The sequence below is a fragment of the Bos javanicus genome, chromosome 23 (genome assembly GCF_032452875.1).
Source record: "Bos javanicus breed banteng chromosome 23, ARS-OSU_banteng_1.0, whole genome shotgun sequence".
Lineage (NCBI taxonomy): Eukaryota > Metazoa > Chordata > Mammalia > Artiodactyla > Bovidae > Bos > Bos javanicus.
This window is the reverse complement of record NC_083890.1, coordinates 3,836,424-3,856,404: the sequence shown is the minus strand read 5'-3', so window position 1 is coordinate 3,856,404 and position 19,981 is coordinate 3,836,424. Positions and strand designations below refer to the sequence as shown.

The 19,981-nt window shown below is 42.9% G+C and overlaps 1 protein-coding gene and 1 long non-coding RNA gene across 23 annotated transcripts in view; one reads left to right on the top strand and one right to left on the bottom strand.

Moving 5' to 3' along the window:
- Positions 1-301: 301 nt before the first annotated feature.
- DST (dystonin) overlaps positions 302-19,981 on the bottom strand; it is a 519,362-nt gene continuing 499,682 nt past the window's right edge. For 10 of the 22 annotated variants that reach the window (XM_061397801.1, XM_061397794.1, XM_061397782.1 and 7 more), the window contains 13 exons: positions 19,621-19,809; positions 18,175-18,304; positions 16,091-16,254; positions 14,815-14,977; positions 13,091-13,245; positions 12,845-12,919; positions 11,860-11,877; positions 8,900-9,017; positions 7,680-7,751; positions 6,544-6,743; positions 5,859-5,964; positions 2,512-2,640; positions 302-1,306 (listed from right to left, as the gene is read on the bottom strand). In XM_061397801.1, the coding sequence (XP_061253785.1) occupies positions 1,044-1,306; positions 2,512-2,640; positions 5,859-5,964; positions 6,544-6,743; positions 7,680-7,751; positions 8,900-9,017; positions 11,860-11,877; positions 12,845-12,919; positions 13,091-13,245; positions 14,815-14,977; positions 16,091-16,254; positions 18,175-18,304; positions 19,621-19,809 (1,782 nt within the window). In that variant the 3' untranslated portion in view covers positions 302-1,043. The remainder of the gene's footprint in view (positions 1,307-2,511; positions 2,641-5,858; positions 5,965-6,543; positions 6,744-7,679; positions 7,752-8,899; positions 9,018-11,859; positions 11,878-12,844; positions 12,920-13,090; positions 13,246-14,814; positions 14,978-16,090; positions 16,255-18,174; positions 18,305-19,620; positions 19,810-19,981) is intronic. The other 12 variants (XM_061397786.1, XM_061397791.1, XM_061397792.1 and 9 more) reach the window with 5 other exon arrangements.
- LOC133236045 (uncharacterized) lies at positions 2,551-6,234 on the top strand. Its single transcript, XR_009732713.1, has 2 exons — positions 2,551-2,640; positions 5,859-6,234. It is a non-coding gene; the product is annotated as an uncharacterized LOC133236045 (long non-coding RNA).

Below are 19,981 nucleotides of genomic sequence, written 5' to 3'. Positions count from 1 at the left end.
CAAATAAATGGAAAAAATTCACTTTAAAGAATCAGTTATTCCATATGTTCATGTGAATATGTTTTATTAAATGCATACTATAATAATATCTTTCTATAGTATGTGAGTATACATAATAAATTAAAAGGTATATATTTATTAAATATAGATATAATACCAGAACATGATTATTTCAGATGAGAAAATCAAAATAAACCCATTTTTAAGTCTCTTTTGGTCACTCCAAATGGATATTTGCTCATAAAAAAATACACGGATTTGTTTTTTTTTTCCCTGGGGAAAAAAATTAATTCCATAGCAATGTAGTTAAGGGACATATTTTATTTCATAGCTTTTCCGCAAGCAAACTTGCTTTGATACAAAATGAGTTCAATGGTACAGGCGCTACTGTCCACTCAAGCAAAAGAAAACCTCACATTTAGATGAATGCACTTTATGATGATACTCTTACAGGATACTAGGTCTCAGGTCCAGGTGGCCTCTGGCCTCAGGTGAAGCCATGGGCGCAGAAATGCACAAGAGTCTGGGAGTCTCAGAGCATGGGAAGGCGCGGAAAGGAACCTCCTGTGAGTTCTGTCAGCAGGAGGATAAGAACCGTGGTGGGTGTGTCTGTCTTTCTGCCCCCCATCTCGCAGTTCACACTGACATCATCTCGGAACAGATCCCTGGGGGTGTCTGTTGGCTTTTCGGGGTCTCCAGAGAAGCAGGGGCGTGTCATGAGGTATCCTTCACATTAGCGCCCAGTGGAGGGCTGGCTGCCGGGAGGCTGTGGACTTACCTTCAGGTACCGTGTGCTCAGTGTAGGAACCTCTGTGCCTGTCAAACACTCTCTCCTGCCTCACAGAGGGTGTGAGTCCAACCCCAGACTATCTGACCCAAAATCATACAGAGGAAAGAAAAAGACAAATACACAGATAAGGCTATCTGCAGAATTTTTAAACTCACCTCTTGCAATATTTCACAATAATCTCTACATCATATGTTACATCTCTCAGACTTAAATAGTAAAGGCTTCAGGAAGGGCCGCGGCGGAACCAACTGCACTATCTCTTGGAGGACTTGTCCAATTTGCTGGCAGGTGATTTCCTCTGGGGCGTGGGGATTTTGGAAGGCTTGGCTCCAGGCGGCCGAGAACCTGCTCGGGGCGTAGGCCTGTGTGTTGGGGGGACAGTCTCCACGTCGGAGCACACGGACTGGATCTCCGAGATGTCGAAGTCCGAGGCGTCACTGCCGCGGCGGCTGCTGGCCCGGCTGCCGGCTTTGCTGCCGGCCCGGCTCCCGGGTCGGCTCGGCGTCCTCCTGGGATCTGAGCAGAGAGAGGGCAGAGACAGGTCATCCTGCCTCCTGCGCCCCCTGCCACCGGTTCTCGAAGCTCAACACCACACTCAATCTCAGCCAGTCTGCTGAACACCCAGGAGGTGCTCAGGCAATACCTGTGGGTTTTATGGCCTTGCTGTGACCCTTAAGTGGATGAAATATACAAAAAGCTGGATACACACACAAAGTGGAGGTTGGGAGCCATCCCACTTAAACAGGAATTCCACTGACTGGACACAGATGGAAGGATTAGACGTATTGAACTGGAGACTGTGTTTTCCAAAGTGTGGCAGGTCTGCCCTAGGGATGTGCGCAGTGCAATTGCACAGCACGCACTTGGTCAAAGTTTTACCTGCAGATAAGGAATTCAAAGCAGAGGGGAACGGAAGACAAAAAACTTTGTTTAAAGAAGCTTCAGGCTTGCTATAAAGAAAGCTGAGCGCCAAAGAATTGCTGCTTTTGAACTGTGGTGTTGGAAAAGACTCTTGAGAGTCCCTTGAACCACAAGGAAATCCAACCAGTCCTTCCTAAAGGAGATCAGTCCTTGAGTGTTCATTGGAAGGACTGATGTTGAAGCTCAAACTCCAGTACTTTGGCCACCTGATGCAAAGAACTGATTCAATGGAAAATCCCTGAGGCTGGGTAAGATTGAAGGTGGGAGGAAAAGGGGACGACAGAGGATGAGATGGTTGGATGGCATCACCGACTCAATGGACATGAGTTTAAGTAAACTCCGGGAGTTGGTGATGGACAGGGAGGCCCGGCGTGATGTGGTCCATGGGGTTGCAAAGAGTTGGATACGACTGAGTGACTGAACTGAACTGAACTGAGGCTTGTTGTGCTCAGGACCCTGGAGTCAGAACCAGAGTGGTTGGGCTCTTCCAACAACCCAAAACAGCCCAGCGCAATTATCAAGCAGCAAAGGAGGCCAGACCTTCTGGCCTGAAAGGGTAGATCCTGTTGTAGCTTTTCTTTGATTTCACAGTCACTCTCTCATCTTTCTCTGGTACTTTCTGAAAGGGAATTTTTGAGTCTCTTATTCCCCTTGGCTCATTGATCCCCTATCTTAAATGGATGACTGGGACCACCTGTCATTTCAGAAGCACACAGCAGCATCAGTTCGTCTTCCCTGACTAGGAAGAAACGGGACTCCCACCTTTAGATCACATCAGGGAGGAAGCACCCCAGACTCACCGGCAAACTGGGTCCGCACTCTGGCAGCTGCGGTGGTGATCAAGCCACTGTCCTCCCCGGAGTGGAAGCCTTTCCCTGACAAGTATCCCGGAAGTCGGAGCTTGCTTCCCTGTATCGGCGTCCCCTGTGGTTAAGCAGGGAAAAGACATTTCAGACACTGCGTTTGTCCCATGATCCTCCACCGACACCGCTTCGCAGGCTGTGGGAACCCTCCGCTGACACTTGAGAGGTGGAGGGGACAGCCTACCGGTTAACAAGGCACTGGGCTCCCACCTACGAACTTCTTGTTCTCTCCCTGCATTCAGAGGGAACCCTCTAAAGGAGATGAGTCCATGTCGGAGAGAAGATATGAAAATAGAGGCAACAAACTGTGAGTATGTTAGTATCTCTCAGACAGTCAGTGAATATCACAGAGTTCAGAGTTCAGCCAAAAAAAGAGGATGGTGATTGCATGGTACAGAGAGAAGATGGGGCTCTGAAAAACTGTGTTTGGATTATCTGCTGCTTGCAAGGCTTTTAGGGACCAAGACAGAAATAAACAGAACAGAAAGAAAATAAGAAATGCTTAGACAGCCATCATTTAAACAAACAAAATGACCCCCAAAAGTGACACTTTATTAATCTGTAAGACGTCACTTTTATCCCTTGGCCCTGTCACTTTCTATGGTCCTCACACACAAGATACCTTACACCATTTTGGGATGATTCTCTTAAAATTCTTACAAGCGTTCAAGCAATCACAGCTATGAAATTTTTATTGTAAGTCTAAAATCACTGCACTTTTTCTTCATCACGACAACATTTTGAAAATTCTCCCAAAGTTAAAAAAAGAAAAAACAAATCTCCTGAGAAGTATAAGGATATCTCATCCCTCAATGAGCTCACAGTCAGGGAGCTGTTTGGAGGAAATAAATCTATATAATTATATGTGCTTTTTAAAATTAATTTTCCTTTATCAAATACTTTTAAATGCTTAATAAAGCATATGTAAGACCTCCTGATACATCAGACTTGCAATTTGTTAATATTAGTGATATTCATAATTCATTTACGTACTCTCTATACATTTAAGTATAGAATGTAAATAGAATTCATATAGATTACTTGAGTGTTCAAAATATTATCACACATCTAACCACAACCAATCCTCACACTTACCTAATCACTTTTTCACAGTCATGAAAGAGGAGGGCTTGAGGTGGGCAGTAACTTCCCCAAATGAAGTCTGACAGCTCTGCTTCAGCTAAATCCCTAACTGAGAATCTCAGCAACGCAAGAGAGACTGAGGACTCGCAGGTGATGAAACATATTATGCGAGGTGACAGTTCCTGCCCCCGGAACACCAAAAGCACTCGTCAGGTGCCTTGACGCGCTTGATTTTATGATCACAAAGCTACTCAGTCCTCTGAAAGACCCCTCCACGGAAGGATACTGTTGTTTTGTCTCATGAGGCTACTTGAAATCATACCTAGTTTTCTATTACCTAAAGACTTTAATTTGGGTGGGGGGGGGGGGTGGTTTCCACTTTTTAAAAACTTGAACTAACGGAGTAGCACAGCCCTAAATATTTATTTATTTATTTATTTATTTTTGATTTTATTTTATTTTTAAACTTTACAATATTGTATTAGTTTTGCCAAATAGCGAAATGAATCCACCACAGGTATACCTGTGTTCCCCATCCTGAACCCTCCTCCCTCCTCCCTCCCCATACCCTCCCTCTGGGTCATCCCAGTGCACCAGCCCCAAGCATCCAGTATCGTGCATCGAACCTGGACTGGCGACTTGTTTCATACATGATATTATACATGTTTCAATGCCATTCTCCCAAATCTCCCCACCCTCTCCCTCTTCCACCGAGTCCATAAGACTGATCTATACATCAGTGTCTCTTTTGCTGTCTCGTACACAGGGTTATTGTTACCATCTTTCTAAATTCCATATATATGCGTTAGTATACTGTACTGGTGTTTTTCTTTCTGGCTTACTTCACTCTGTATAATAGGCTCCAGTTTCATCCACCTCATTAGAACTGATTCAAATGTATTCTTTTTAATGGCTGAGTAATACTCCGTTGTGTATATGTACCACAGCTTTCTTATCCATTCATAAGCCCTAAATATTTAAAACAAACATCTCACGTAAGGTTCCCTCCTCTGCTTTCAGTTCTGGCCACAACAGATCCATCAGAAGTGACACCTCGAGACAGAACATGTGATACTAAACCACATCGCTCACTCGGGGGAAGGGAGAGGGACGAGGGGCTGGGGATGAGGACTGGTTTGTGCCCGATTCTACCTCCATCAGCAATTTCCATTTACACCATTCCGGTCTCAGGAGGGCAATGATATTTCCTCTGCCTGCCTCTCATTATGAGTGTGAGGGTTAAATAATACGTAAGAAAGAGTTTTGGAAAAGCATAAAAGGCTTTCGAGTGGTACTAAGTTACTTGCATCCAAGAGTCCTTGCCTTTAATATGAAATGCCTCCTTGGTTTCAGGAAGAGTTATTTAGAGATTCTCTCCCACCCAATTCTTGTGATTCTGGTCAAATATGTGCCTATGTTTATCATTTTACAGAGAAGTTTCTTTAAAAGACATATGGTTGACTTCCAGTTGAACATAAATGATCTGATATAGGAGTTAATCTTGGCAAATCTTATATCACCTAAATATCTTATCCCCATAGAGCATGTCATTTAAAAAAGAGCACACTGACTAAAAATCATCAAGTCTAATAAAGACATACACCTTTTGAGAAAGAGAGATAACTTTGTGCCTACCTTAGCCCCTGACCTCCGGCACTGATGACTAAAAGGCTATGTCCCAACCACCCAGTGTTCTTGGACAGACGTAACACACCAGACAGTCAGAAGGACCTTGCCCAGAGAGAACACTCAATCCACATTCTTTTAAGTGATTCTCTTGCAAATAACACTGCCTTTCACTCTCTCCCAAAAAGGATTATAGTATTTCTTGCTGAAATTATGTCTAGAAGCAGAAGGAAACCATCAGCTTGAAAAGAAACTGGACTCAGGTCTGGGTATAGTCTCCTGTACTTCACTCTCCCAGGGGAGAAAAGCAGAAGTATGAGCAAGAGAACAAAAAGCAGAAGCGATCAAGAGCCCGCAGTGGTGGCAAGGTTAAAGAGCTACAAGCCGTCTTTTCTGTTGACCCCTTACTCTCGTGTCTGCCTAGAAATGCTGGGTTGAGACTTACTACAAAGAAGTGTTTAAAAAGACACAGTATTGTCAAAAGTGCAGTTATCAAGGGGGAGGTGGCGCAGGGCTAGTAAGTGATAGTTAAAGGCAGCTGTTAGGCTGGAATCTGGGGCCTTACAATACCTCAGGAGATGACACGGGAAGGTCAGGGCACTCGGCTGGTTTACAGGGAGTTGACACCTTGCTGTTTGTCAACCAGGGTTTACCATAATTGCGTGTTAAAGGATGGAGAATCTGTATGGAACAATGGCAAATCAAACGTGAAGGATGGCAGATAAAAAGCAAAGCCACGGAAAGAGAGAGTCACAGCTACTCATTTAGCAGGAAGAATGATCGTCATTAAAAACACATGGAAAGGCCTGATGGCAAATCATACACACCAAAAACATGAATGAAGCTTTAAAAAGAAAATGCAGTCTAAAAGGTATCAAAGTCTCCAAACAGATTGTCTCTATATGGGCCACAAGGCAAAGGCATACCAAAAAAAAAAAAAATACACACACACACACATCCACACACATATATTTAATCCTGCATCTTCCATATTGTGATAAGGGACACATCTGGAGAAAGCTGGTCCTGCAAATTCTAGGAACCCCAAACACTGAAAAGCAGACTCTAGCACAGCAGTCCCCAACCTTTTCTGGCACCAGGGATTGGTCTGGGGATGACTCAAGAGCGTTACATGAATTGCATACTTTATTCCTATTTATTATTATAGCAGCTTCACCACAGAACATCAGACATTAGATCCCAGAGGCTGGGACTGCTGCTCTAGACGGGGAGTGTGGAGGAGAAGAAAACGCGTCCTACCTTAGGCGTGCTGCTGGCAGGGACCTGCGGGGAGGCGGCCTGGCCGGCCTGACCGGACACGGACGTGGACCGACTGGGCGAGGCCGCCCGGGATGAGGGCCTGGATCTCCGGCCCCGTGGCCGGAAGGCAGCCATGCCCTGAGTGGCTCCATCCGCCAAGATGAACTTCTCCCGCAGTTCCATGTTCGTCCTTCCTTTAGCTGGATGGTGGAACACGTGAGAAGGCACACACACAAGAAAGGAAGGGAAAAAAAAAAAAAACAGGGGCTCAGTATGTGAGGGGAAAAATCGCCACCGGGCACCACAGACCACGTGGAGGATTGCAAGAACACCTTTTTGCCATGCCAACTCCCACTCAGCATCACAAAAAGTCAAATGCATTCCTTTACAATGCATTCCTTTTAGATACAAGTAAGTTGGGGGAAGATAAAAATAAAAGTGTGCTTATTCTAACACTAGACACCAGAGCAAGAGGAACCACTATTAAAGAGAGAGTCAGCATGAAAATGACAAGCTCATGCTCAAATACCGTTAATCCACCCGCTACTGATGCCTGCAGTGTTTCCCTATGCCATCCCCACCCCAAGGGGACCAGGGAGGCAGGGACTATGGCTTTTGTAGGTACTACTGAGGCCAGGAGATTGAGACCAATATTTCACCATCAGGATTAATTGAACAGTTATACAGAATGAGAGATGGGTTATTAATCATGATGACAACACATAAACTTTCGGGTTTTTCACTTTCAAGAAGGCGGCTGGTATTTTTATTTTATGCCTTAAAAACCTGGTTTTACAACATGCAAAATAACAAACGCCAGACCGGAGGATCTGGGAGGTCATCTGTGATTCAACACTCAGACCGACACGTGTGCACGCGCTCTTGAGGCGCCGCCAGAGCCTCGCGTGTGGGGCATTGGCCTGTGTTTGATCACAGACACAACCCCTGCGTCTGCAACACTGGAAGGGCGTCCAATGTCGAGAGTTTCAATTTGGAAGCACCAGCTCAGTTGGATGTGAGTTAAGCCATACGTGATGGATGAAGCGCGTTATTTGAAAACAAACAACGAAAGCAAGAATGTCAAAGGAGGAAAGAGGAGAGGCCAGAGGGGAGAGGCAAAGAGAGGGGTCGCCAACCTATAGTAGGCTGAGTAGTAGTGATTGAAGAGTTTGATTCCGAGCGTAACATTTTACTCCCATGATGATGAACTAGAAGAAATGACACAGGATATCAATCACATTCAAGAGAACTGTTAGCAGAAGAAGAAACACAGCACAGCGGTCGACTACGCCAAGGCTTCTCAGGTCGGGCCTTGGTGCACAGTTTAGAAGAGAAGCACGCACAGGGCTGACTCGGGAGGAAAACCGCACCTGAAGACCCTGCCCCAGGCAAGCTGCCTTTCTCAGGTAACCGCACAGAGCACTCTGCCTTCTCCCTTGTTTCATAAGTGGAGCTGTGCTACCTTAGGCTGCACTGTTTCCAAATACAAAACAAAAGGGCGCCTTTGCTTTTACTTCACTCCTTTAGGCGTCATCACCCACGGTGGCCAGCAGGGAGGCCCGCGGACTGGCCACCCGAGCCCAGTCCCACCCGCCTGAGTGCTATTGGTGCGGTGTGTGTGCACCTTCTTAGGGCGCTGATCTGTAACTTCAAAATTCAGAGTCAAATCAGGAGCTTATTGTTTAAACATTTTTTTCAATACTGCTTTCCTCATCTCCCCCTAATTTCAGAAACACTTTTGCTTTCAAACGTCTCTTGTACACTATCTTCAATCTTCATCACTCGGTTTTCTTTCCTCTTACTTTGCTTTTCAATGACAGAGGAAATCCTGTCCTTGGCTGGTCGAATCGCTCATTCTGAAAACTGCAGATGGTGGGGTGTCTCATACAGAAAAATACATTCTAGTGTTTCCCATCCCCCAGTCTCCTAGCTATCCAGGAGAAGTGGAAAAGAAAAAAAAAAAAAAAACCAAGAGCGAGGAACACAGTTTACACAACTGCCCCAAGTTCTTTGGGAACTTCAGGCTGACAGACCAATGTGAACATTCATCATATTGGGCTGGCCAAAAAGTTCATTTGGGTTTTTCCGTAATGTCTTATGGGCAAACCCAAGAGAACTTTTTAGCCAACCCAATAATATATGACCAAAATGAGCCTCAGTAATTAGCTAACTTTTTAAAAAACGTTTGACTTTATGTACTGGGAGTATAGTTTTACTTGATACACTGGAGCAAAGTTGATGAACAATGCTGTGATAGATTCAGGTGTACACCCCAGTATGTTTTTGATGCTGGAAAATAACACAGGATGGACATACTTGCACGGGGTGACTACCCTGACGGTAAACGTCTCCTTACCCCTGCAAGGGTCGTTTTTCACTAGGAACTCATCGAGCGCCATCCATCCACCTCCAACGCGAACCATCACGGTGCTGCGCAGGATGCGGACGAGCCGAAGTTGCTGGGAGTCTCCAAACTGGGAAGGGAAAGAAAGAAGACCCTCTAATTGTCCAGAGTAAATCTCAACCAAGGCAGGAAGTGCGATCTGCTATAAGCAACCAACTCTAACTTCTTGCTTAGTTTGCAGCGATTAGTAAAATCTCAGAGAGGGGTTTGTCATGATCTGCGTTAGACGGCTGCATGCTGATTTAGCCCAGAGGAAATAGGGTGAAAAAAGATGACGAAGGTTATCACGTGTAATCCTGAAGCTTTCTTCTAAAAATGATTTTTCTCACTTATGACAGAAACAACATTAGTAAGGAAGTAATTGAAAAATGTTTCTAGAGAGTAAACACAGCCATGAAAATAAGCACTGATCCAGTCTCCTGGGGGTTCCAGGAGGTAACATGATCCTAAAGAAAATTTAATAAACTCTGATTCTTCTTCATGAAAACTTCATCTTACACCTAAAGCTGTTGGAAATCTGTGGCAGAAATGTTCATAAACTCATCTGCTTTCTCTAAGCAATTCTGACTTAGCAAAAGAGACAATAAATGATCATGACTAATAAAAATTTCACAGTTAAATAAAATTTCTGCATCACTAATGATCTGGTAGGCTAATTTGTTAAAGGCTGGATTAACATGCCATTTTAGATTACTGTCATATTGGACAGACACTGACACATTAGGAATGATACAGCTTTTAAATCTAGAAGGCCTTCTTTAAAGCTGTATGCATCAAAATTGCTGACACTGAGAAGCATTTGTCTTTTCCTGCTCTTTCAGTGGATCTCTGATCACTCAGATATGCTACAAATTCTTCAACTCTTGAATATACAAGGAGACTGCAGGCAGTTTCTGATCGTAAGGTTGATTTACTATGAAAGCCCATGAGAAATGATTTTATACCCTTAAATCATTTCTAACAAGCTCATGACCAACTTACAAAAACCACCAGACTGAATTTCATGGTTGCCAACCTGGCGGATACCATAGCAAAATCAACAGTCAAGTTGACATAAAGAGCTTCTTTTTAAGGCAGGGAACATACAATTGTGACTATTTGTCTGGGCTCATGAAAGATAAATAGAAAAACTTGAAGTAGAAACAATTTGCTGCTTTTCATAAATTTTAACGCTGAGTTTCAGGAAGAGAACACTAGAACAAAGCCAACCATCCCAGACCCTGAAACTCAGAAGGATCCAGAAAGTATGTAAAATGTACCAGTGGGACTCAAGATAGTCACATCAAACCTTTTTACATTGCTTTTTCTAAAATGGTTTTTAAGCCTTGAGATTTCAACTCTCCTGTAACTGAACCTGCTAGTGAATTGTAAATTAAAATTTAAAAATCAAAACACATATTTAATTTGTTAGAAAAAATTTGGTGCTGCTAATAAGCAAAGGAAAAGGAGGGGATTCAAAGAAAATTACCCTTAAGGAACCAGATAATCAGACCATACATACACTTTTGGTCCAAGATTACATTGAAAACAAGCTTTAAGGATATAGGTAAATATTTATATCACATATAAATAATATAAAATATTTATTTTATAGGGATGATATTTCAATTTATTTCCATCATACTAAATATGAATAAGTTTAAATTTTGAGATGGCATTCTCTGACAGGTACCAATGTCTTTAGAATTTCCCTGATTTTTTTCAACAGCTAAATTGAAAAATACATAATGTTGTTGTTTGTATTTTCAGTGACTTAAACCTTTGGGGTCATTTCATCCTTTCCAAAAATAAAAGATGCTGTCACAATTACTAACTTAGAAAATAACAAGAAAGGGAAAGTAACTTCTTATGCAAACCAATGGAAGGTTTCAAAACATCTATTCAAAATGACTTTAAAATGTTATTTGAAAAAATAATTTGCTTGCAAGTAAATGATACTTGGTAGTTTGAAACTTAAGATCTAATCTGACTTAGAAACTGAGGAGGAGAGTAGTATCTGTAATACGGCCAGATCCCCTGGAGGAGGGCATGGCAGTGCACTGCAGGAGCCTTGCCGGGGGAATCCCATGGACAGAGGAGCCTGCTGGGCTGCCGTCTGTGAGGTGGCGTAGAGTCAGACCCTACTGAAGCAACTGGGCACACACAAATGGTCAGGTGTCACAAATAGCATGCCTGTTTTCAAAAGCACAGAGTTAAAAAAAAAAACTTTCCTTGTTTAAATTAAAATATGATTTCTCTGTCTTTAGTTATAATATTCTGACTTAAATCTGAGGGCAAAACGGCATAAGCACGGCTAGGATTTCGTCAAGTCACAAGAGAAACAGCTCCTCACGGGGATTTGTATCGTTTAGGACTGTCAGAGCGACACTTTACCCAGAACGCAAAGCCCGAACTCGATGGACCAGGGCACACGGATGGCGGCTGCTCTGGAGAAAACCATCACTGAGGCCGAGTGCCGTGCTGACCACTCTGAGCTGTCCTCCCGGGTCACTGCCAGAGGCTGGCCCTATTCTCACTGCCCTCATCAGAGCAACCTGCTCCTCAACGGCCAAGCACCAAGACCACACGGAGATTGTCAACAGTCAAGTTTGTGCTGCGATGAGCAGATGCGGGTGACAGGTGGGAACAGCATTATCAAAGATAGGGCTGAAAACTGCACTCAACACTGTGCCTAGCCAGACTACAACTGATTATCTGGTGTGCTTGAAGGTAATCTCCTCATTTGAGACACAAAGCAGAAAGGAGTCCTGGATCGAGGACCCTTATAGCGCTGACAGAAACACCACGCCAACCAATAATGTAGCCGCTAGGGGACAGCATGGGAAAGACGGGCCAGGGCAAGCTTTAATGACTATGAATTAAAGTTAAAAAAAACCATTGGGAACTGGAGAATACATTCCACTGGTTTATACCTGATTTCCCAGGAAGAACTGATAAAAAAAATGAAAAATGGAAGAAAGACACAATTAGTTCAATAGGAAACTTTTCATATGACTCCAGAAAACACACACACACCCCCTCTCTCTCACACTTTGGGATTCTGGATATAGCATCTAGGTTAGAGATGTGCAGGTACCCATTTTTCCCAACTTCAAACCAAATAATCAGAAAATTTTCCATGCAAGTTTTTTGGAAAGTCTTTGGGTTTCAAATTTAAGGTAAAAATTCAAACGTATACTGGGTTGGCTAAAAAGTTCATTTGGGTTTTTCAGTGCCATCGTCTGGAAAAATGTGAACAAGCTTTTTGGCCAGCCCAATAGATGAATGTTTTTCAATGCAGAAATACAAAAAACAAAATGAATACTGTTTCATTTATAAGTAACAGACTATAGGAGGGAAACCAGCACATTTCCTATCTAGCTACTACAAATAAGAGATGTTCAAAAAAAGAGAAAAAAATGATAGAGAAAGTGTGACTAAGTCACAAGTGCTTTCAAGTAATTGTTTTGAAAGAAGGTGAACTGAATTATTGAGATTTAAATTAAAAAAAAAATTTCTGCATCAGAGGACAATACTGCCTCTTTCTCACGTTTGTAAAAACGAGTCAACATTTTAACTTTGCTTCCTGGCTTGGAATAGTTTTGTTACTGAAGGTATGAAAACTTACCTCTGATCATAATAGATTATAAAGTAATATGAAGCAATCTAAATATACAAGATGTGTTTTCCTCTGAATATTTTTCTCCTTGAATGGACATCCTGTACATGTCAAAGATATGTCCTAATATACAACAAGCTACCTTTATATCATTTAAAGTTACAAAAGCTGGAATTTCACATACCAGTACCCTTTGATAGATGGTAAAAATAAGTCATTAGCACTCCTGGGAAGCAATGCAGATCACATGTTTAATTCTCATCCTTTAAGCAGACTGCACAGCTATTTTGGAAACTTACCCTGTATTTGTTATCTCCAATCTGTTCAACCTGGAATCGTTTTGCACATTTGCACTTAGCTACCTGCCTTGTCACCTGCCAAAAGCAATGATAAAATAGTCACTCTAATGTTAATATTACATCGTGGCATCCTTAAAACCGTTATGTAACAACGAAACGTGGAAATAAAGCTGCAGCATCAATCGTGCAGGGTATCTGGGCAGAACATGAGGTGACCTCTGCACACAGTATAAAGGTAAGCAGTACCTCATCTTCGATTTTGTCAGCATCAGTGATGGGTTTGTATGCATCCTTATTTGGGTGAAGGGCAGCTACAAACTCATAGTAGTCGATGTACCCGTCTCCATCTCTGTCGAAGATGTCTGCAACTGCACTCATCTCCAGGCGGCTGGTAGGGAACTCTTAACAGTTTCAAAACAATAGTAAGTAGCATTATTGAGGGAATCACTGACAAATGAAACTGCAAGATATTTAAGGTGCAACCATAATAAGATATATGTACACTGTGGAGGGATTCCTCTCATCTAGTTAACACATCCATCACCTAACATATTTATCTTTTGCAGTTTTTTTTTTGGTAAGAGTAAGTTTCACTCTTTCAGCAAATTCCAATCTATACATGTTATCAATCATAGTCACCATGTCATATATATATATATGTATATATAATGTATACATATATACATACATGTGTATATATGTGTGTGTGTGTATATATATATACACATATATACATGTCATATATATACACATGTATATATACATATACATACGTATGTTATACATATATAACCAAACATATTTATATACATATATAAACCACAGTCATACATTACATTTTCAGGCCTTATTAATTTTATATCTGGAAATTTGTACCCTCATACCAGCCTCTCCCCCACCTCCCGGCCAAACACTTTCCTGCCCTGTTTCTATGAGTCCGACTTTTTGTTTAGATTCCACATACAACTGATAATTAAGATATCCTCAGTACACTCTACTCCCAATGAAAGCTGATAAGACCTTCCACCTATAATAACATTTTACAAAAAAGATTTGTGTGGGTTTTTTTGTTTTTGCCTCCTCGTGTGGGTCCTTTGGAGGATCTTAGTTCCCTGACGAGGAATTGAATCCATGACCACTGCAGCGGAAGTGCAGGGTTTTAGCCAATGCACCACCAGGGAAGTCCCCTTTAAGTCTTAAAAAAAAAGTAAGTGGCACTAACTTGTTAATTCTGCCTTGAGACACTCTTGGTTGTACATCTGAATTATAGTGTGGCCAGTTAAATGATTAGCATGATCAAATATAATAAAATCTTTAAAAAGAGAAAAACCTGATTTATGTAACATAAGCACAATCACTAGATATGTGGCCTAAATTTACCCTTATTTACTACTTGAATCCTTTGAAGTGGCTATTTGTCTAGGCTAAAAGCTATTTAAGATTAGCAAATTTCATATGGTTCAAGTACCACTTATGGAATAATTTACGTGAAATTTACTTTGAGAATGGTTTCCGGTAACCTCCGCCAAAGAAATCACAAACACAGGATCAAACTAATTCTGCCAACAAGAAGGGGGCACGTACTTGAAGAATTTCTATAGCCTTGTAACTTCCTACTAATGACAATATCAGATTAGAATGTGAACTACAACAGAAAAGAGGGATGCTTTGCATTTACTGACTGCCCATTCTATGCCAGGCAACACAATCTAAGAATTAAAAATTATCAACCTGCTTACCCACCGCCATTTATCTGTGGTGACACAATTAGTAAGTGTGCCTGCCTCCAAAGCCATACATTTTAACCAAGAACGGTTTTTTAGTTTTTTGAGGGCAATGACTTTAAAGCCAAATTTAAATGTGATGCTAATTACTTATAAATAACACAAGATTCCTGGCTCCAAAACTTAAACTGTGCTCATTTTCTTAAAAAAACTACATTCATTCTGGCCACCTCACTTGGGACTTACTTGAGGAAAGGATTCCGTCAATAAACTCTTGTCGGGTTATTTTCCCATCTTGATCTTTATCTATCCTCCTGAAAAAGTCCATCACTCGAGATTTCTTGTGGTTCATCCAGCGCATGTACTTTTTGCGCCAGACATCAAAGTCAAAGTTGGCAAATTCTCTAAGCTGAAAAGGGCAAGAGGCATTTGGCTGAGTGACTACTGTGCTCAAATTACATATACAACATGAGTGTGATTCCTAACGATCCTCTAGACAACAAAAATTTTATCTTATATGATATGAACGTTATTTTTAATGGTCCTCTAGAAAAAAAAATTGTATCTTATATAATATGAATTACCATTATTTTTAATGACCCTCTAGATTCAAGGGTCCCCCAGTCTCTGGGATCCACTGCTTGATGAGCTAAGGTGGAGCTTGTGCAATAATAACAGAAATCAAGTGCACAAGGAATGTAACGTGCTTGAATCATTCTGAAACCACACCCCCCCAACCCCACCCCCGGTCTGTGGAAACTCTCTTCCACGAAATTGATCCCTGGTGCCAAAAAGGTTGGGGACTGCTGCTCTAGATGACAAGAATTCTATCTTACACAATATGATTAACGCTATTTTTGATGGTCATCTAGACTACACACACATCGTTCTTTCCAAGAGAGACATCGTCTTGCAAAGGGGGCCTCAATGCTTACCCTGTAAAGTTTATTTCATTACTGCCACTGTTCTGTTCTGTACTTAGCAGAAGAAACAAAACTCAAAATGTCAAAAGGAAATTTTCTGGTACAGCAAACTCATTCTCTGTGCCCCTGGGGAGCAGGCCCAGCTCAGCACGACCCATTTAACCCCTCGAGCTCTCCGCCACCAGGCGCTCTCAACTCCCACCTTTTAAACATTCACCAGCTCCAGAATCTGAAACTCTAAGAGCCTCAGATCAGAGTATGTATAATTAAAAGATCTGCATTATAAATGATTACAGTTGCTAGGTGATGCTGCCAGCAAATGTGTCAAACCAGACCTATACCTGAGGCGGCAGCTTTTGATTATGTTACAATGTATCTGTTTTTGACTTTGATCCCTTAAATCCAAAGCCCATCTATCAGGGGTTTTTTTGCCATAAAAACATTCATACTTGCGGCATTAATTTCAGAAATATTAATAAAATATGTACTCTGACATCAAGAGTTTATCTATTACCAGAAATGTTGAAAAAACCCAAGACGTTGGCACTGCGTCCTGGTGAATGGGGGCAAATGCCAGTATGCCCACACGAGCCCCTCACCTCCTCCAGCCTGTCCAAGGCGTCGTTCAGCTTCCTCCTCCTCTCTAAGGCGAGAAGCCAGACTTGCTGCCACTTGCTCACCAGTAAGTTGACCCTGGGATTTTTGGTTTCAATTTGCGTCTGTGATCCAGAAGGATAGAAGCTTGGGGCTGGGAGGCGTTTACCTGTTAAAACACAACTTGATTAGGATGGCAAAGTCTCCAGGGTTCTGGAAGGTGTTAAGGTCTGACCTCTCCTGCTCCTCATTCAGAGTGAATCAAGTTCCCTACTGACTGTGACGAGTAGAAACTCTGATTGAGGTGAAGTGCGGTATCAGGGTCCAAGTGCGTTTTACTTAACAGGGATCACATACTGTTCAGAGACAGAGGCATTTTAACGTGTCTTGACAGGAGCCCTGAAGTACTAGGATGCTCTCTCAATACACTGACGCTTCAAACACTTTTCAACCTAAATTCTGTGCCACTTGAGTTCCAAAGAAGCACCCTGCCACCTTCCTCTTTGCTACCTAATCAGGGCACTGCTGTCTGTGACTCGGTTCCAGAAGCCTGGCTGTGACTGAGAGGCTAAGGCCCCGAGGATGGCAGTTGCGGGCAGGCGATGCCGGGGACGCCGCAGTCAGTGAGACGCCCGACAGCCCCAACCTGACCACCCGGAGTGAGGCAGCATGGCCTTCCTCCAGGCCCGCTTCCTGCTGAGGCTGAGCCCCGCACACTGGCTCACGCCCCAACTTACCACCCTCCTCGAGCTTCCGCCCTCTTTCTATCACTTACAGGCTTCTATAACATCACAGAGCTCCCTGATCCAACTAAACGGCTCGATGTGAGCTGGAAAAACACATCACTGGCCTCAGCTTACATAGGAAGGTAGTGTCCAAGCTGAGATTTGCCTAGATTTCCTAACCCCTATGGGGCTGTACAGAGATATCAATAGCTAATATTTAATGAGCATTTTTAATTTAATTTAAAATTAAATTTAAAATTTTAAATATTAAATTAAAAAGCTAATTTAATATTAGCTCATAATTTAATGAGCTAATATTTAACAATGGTCCAGGAAGTACGCTGAACACTTCACACACAGCAGTTAAATTAAATCCTCACCACAGCCCAAGAAGGTTATAATCCTCCCCTTTTACAGGCGAGAAAACTGAGGTTCAGAAAGGGTTTAGATAACATGTCCAAGGTTGCGTGATCCAGCTGGTGGTGGGAAGGGGTATGGCACAGGACAGCCAAGAGTCTGTGCAGAGTCCCTAACCACTTTCTTACCATGGCAGACCCAAAACCATTTTTTCTTTCTTTTTTTTTTTTTTAACTAATACAGCATTCAGAAAATCAACAAATTGGTATAAATTGTGTGTCTTCTAAACCTTATCCAAGCTATTATTGAATTTGATGTCATTTTGTTGGGTCAAGACAGGCTGGGAAGTCAGTAAATAGAGCCTGAAGTCATATGACCATGAGCAAAATCAATCAGATTACTGGTTACTAGTGAACAGTTAGGTCACGGTCATTCCTATTCCGTTCCACTTGAAGGTTATTTACATACTAGAAGCAGAACAAGTCATTTCAAAGGAGGTCATGATTTCTGTTCTTATTGCAAATCTTTCTAATTTCTTCTGGCTAATCTTAAAGATATACTTCAAGCAAATAAGGTTACACACAGAAACCTGGATTTACCTTTTTATTTTAAAATAAGTTGCTGTAATACGTAGCCCATGTTTTCTTTCAAGAAAACTTTTTGTTATTGAGAGCTCGTGTAGAATCACCTATGCCTCCAAAATGTCAAAGTGAGAGGAAAGTGAAGTCGCTCAGTCATGTTCAACTCTCTGCGACCCCATGGACTGTAACCTACCAGGCTCCTCCGTCCATGGGATTTTCCAGGCAAGAGTACTGGAGTGGGGTGCCACTTCCTTCTCCAGGAGATGTTCCCGACCCGGGGACTGAACCCAGGTCTCCCGCATTGTAGGCAGACGCTTTACCATCTGAGCCACCAGAGAAGTCCCAATGTCACACCATAAACTCAAAATAAAAGGAAGTTAACTTTCTTGTATAACCATCCTCATTTTAAAGAAACGGCCTGCTTACGTCCTGCTCGCCCCTTATCCAAGACCGGGATGTGGGACTGCAAGGAGGAAGGGTCTGCTGCCCTCCTCTTGTAGGTCTTGGTGACTTTGTCCACGTCAGGCTGCTTTCTGGTCATTTCTTCCATGAAGGTCTGAAAGAAAGCAGTGATATCAACTAAATACAAGTTCATCAGTGAACGCTATCTTTAGAAATGAATTAAAAAGAGAGAGGATAAAAAGACCGCACTACGATTTCTGGAAAAAGAACAAAATGCATGTTTTATCTAGGGGGGAAAAAATCTAACCACCATAATACAGCATTTACTTACTTCTAAAGACTACAAAGCGTTATAGGTAGTAAGTACAGTGTTTCAAAAGCAATTTGTTTTCGTTTGAAGACCACCCTGGGAGCAGCTGTATGAAGAACACAACCTGTCTGTGGCCAGCCAGGACCAAGCATCCTGGCTCCCCATGAAGAATCTCAAAGTGAGTATCTGTTTGCTCAGCAACAAGTCAGCTGGGCTGTCTAGGGACACATCTCACCTACATATCTAAAGTGTTTAAGATGTCTTTGATATACAGTGACAGAAAGCATTCACATTAAATGTGGAAACACCTCAAATATCCCTATTAATAAATGGGCTCTACCAGTGAGGGCCCTCTGGGCTCAAGTTTATATTTAAAAGGTCTGACTGTCTTGCCATTTGTCTCATCTCCTTGGGCTTATGATCATGATTGACCATGTGTCCCTGTATACGAAATCTGTGGCAAAGGCAGAGACTGATAAAAACGATGGGAAAAGGACGAAGCAGACAAAAGTGAGAAAAGTGAAGAAGCACGTTTGCAGAATGTTCATCACCCTGGAGAACACTGATCACTTTAACACTGCAGGTGCCAGAGACGCTTCAGGGCCGCACAGGCGCTGAAATCTTACACTTCTATTAAAATACAATTGCACTGCTAATTGCTTAGCCAAGTAATCTGACACTCAGTGATCTTCATAAATACATATTAAAGAAATGAATGAGCGAACAGTAGGTCAGTACGATGCCCATCATTTCCGAACCTGAAACTTTTTTGAGTGAGACTGTATGTTCCCATTGAGATGAGATGTGTCTGAAGGACTGGCGGGCTTTCTGTGAGATGCTGAGAGCAGGCAGCAGAAGATGCAAACGTGGACCAGTGAACAAAAGAAGTGAGGAGGCCACGGGGGTGCAGGAGGGAGGGGTGGGCCTGGGGACAAAACGCAGGGAGAGCTGCCCGCTGAGGGAGCAGGAGGTGGCCGGTAGGGAGAACCCATCCGAGGGGGGCGCCCTGATGGGGCCAAGAGAAGGAGCGTCCAAAAAGGGGAGGAGACCCCAGCAAAGCGAGAGAAGCTCCAGGGCCGGGGTGGGGGCTGAGGAAGTGAAATAGGCAGCATGGCCTTCTGGGAAGGCCCGAGAAGGCGGGCTGGGGTGACGTCTGTTACCTGGTGCTCCGCGATGAGGGCTTTCACCTCTTCGATCTCCTGGGGGATGACCTCCTTGTCCCTGTCGCTCAGCGTGGTTTCGGCCCACTGCAGCCAGGCCAGCAGGGCTTCCAGCAGCTCCTGCTTTGCGATGAGCCCAGCCAGGGCGCTGGCCAATCTCTGCTGGTGCTGCTTCGCCCAGGCCAGCACCTGATGGACAAACAGACCTTGTTCCCACTCCCTTCCATCATAGGGCATGATTTCATGGGTGTTAAGTACACAAAATTGAAACATGTATCAGGATCACCCTGGGCTAGACTCGTAACTCTTCCAATCTTTCAAGATTCCATCAATGGTCCCGAGACCCAGCTGGTGGAGGATA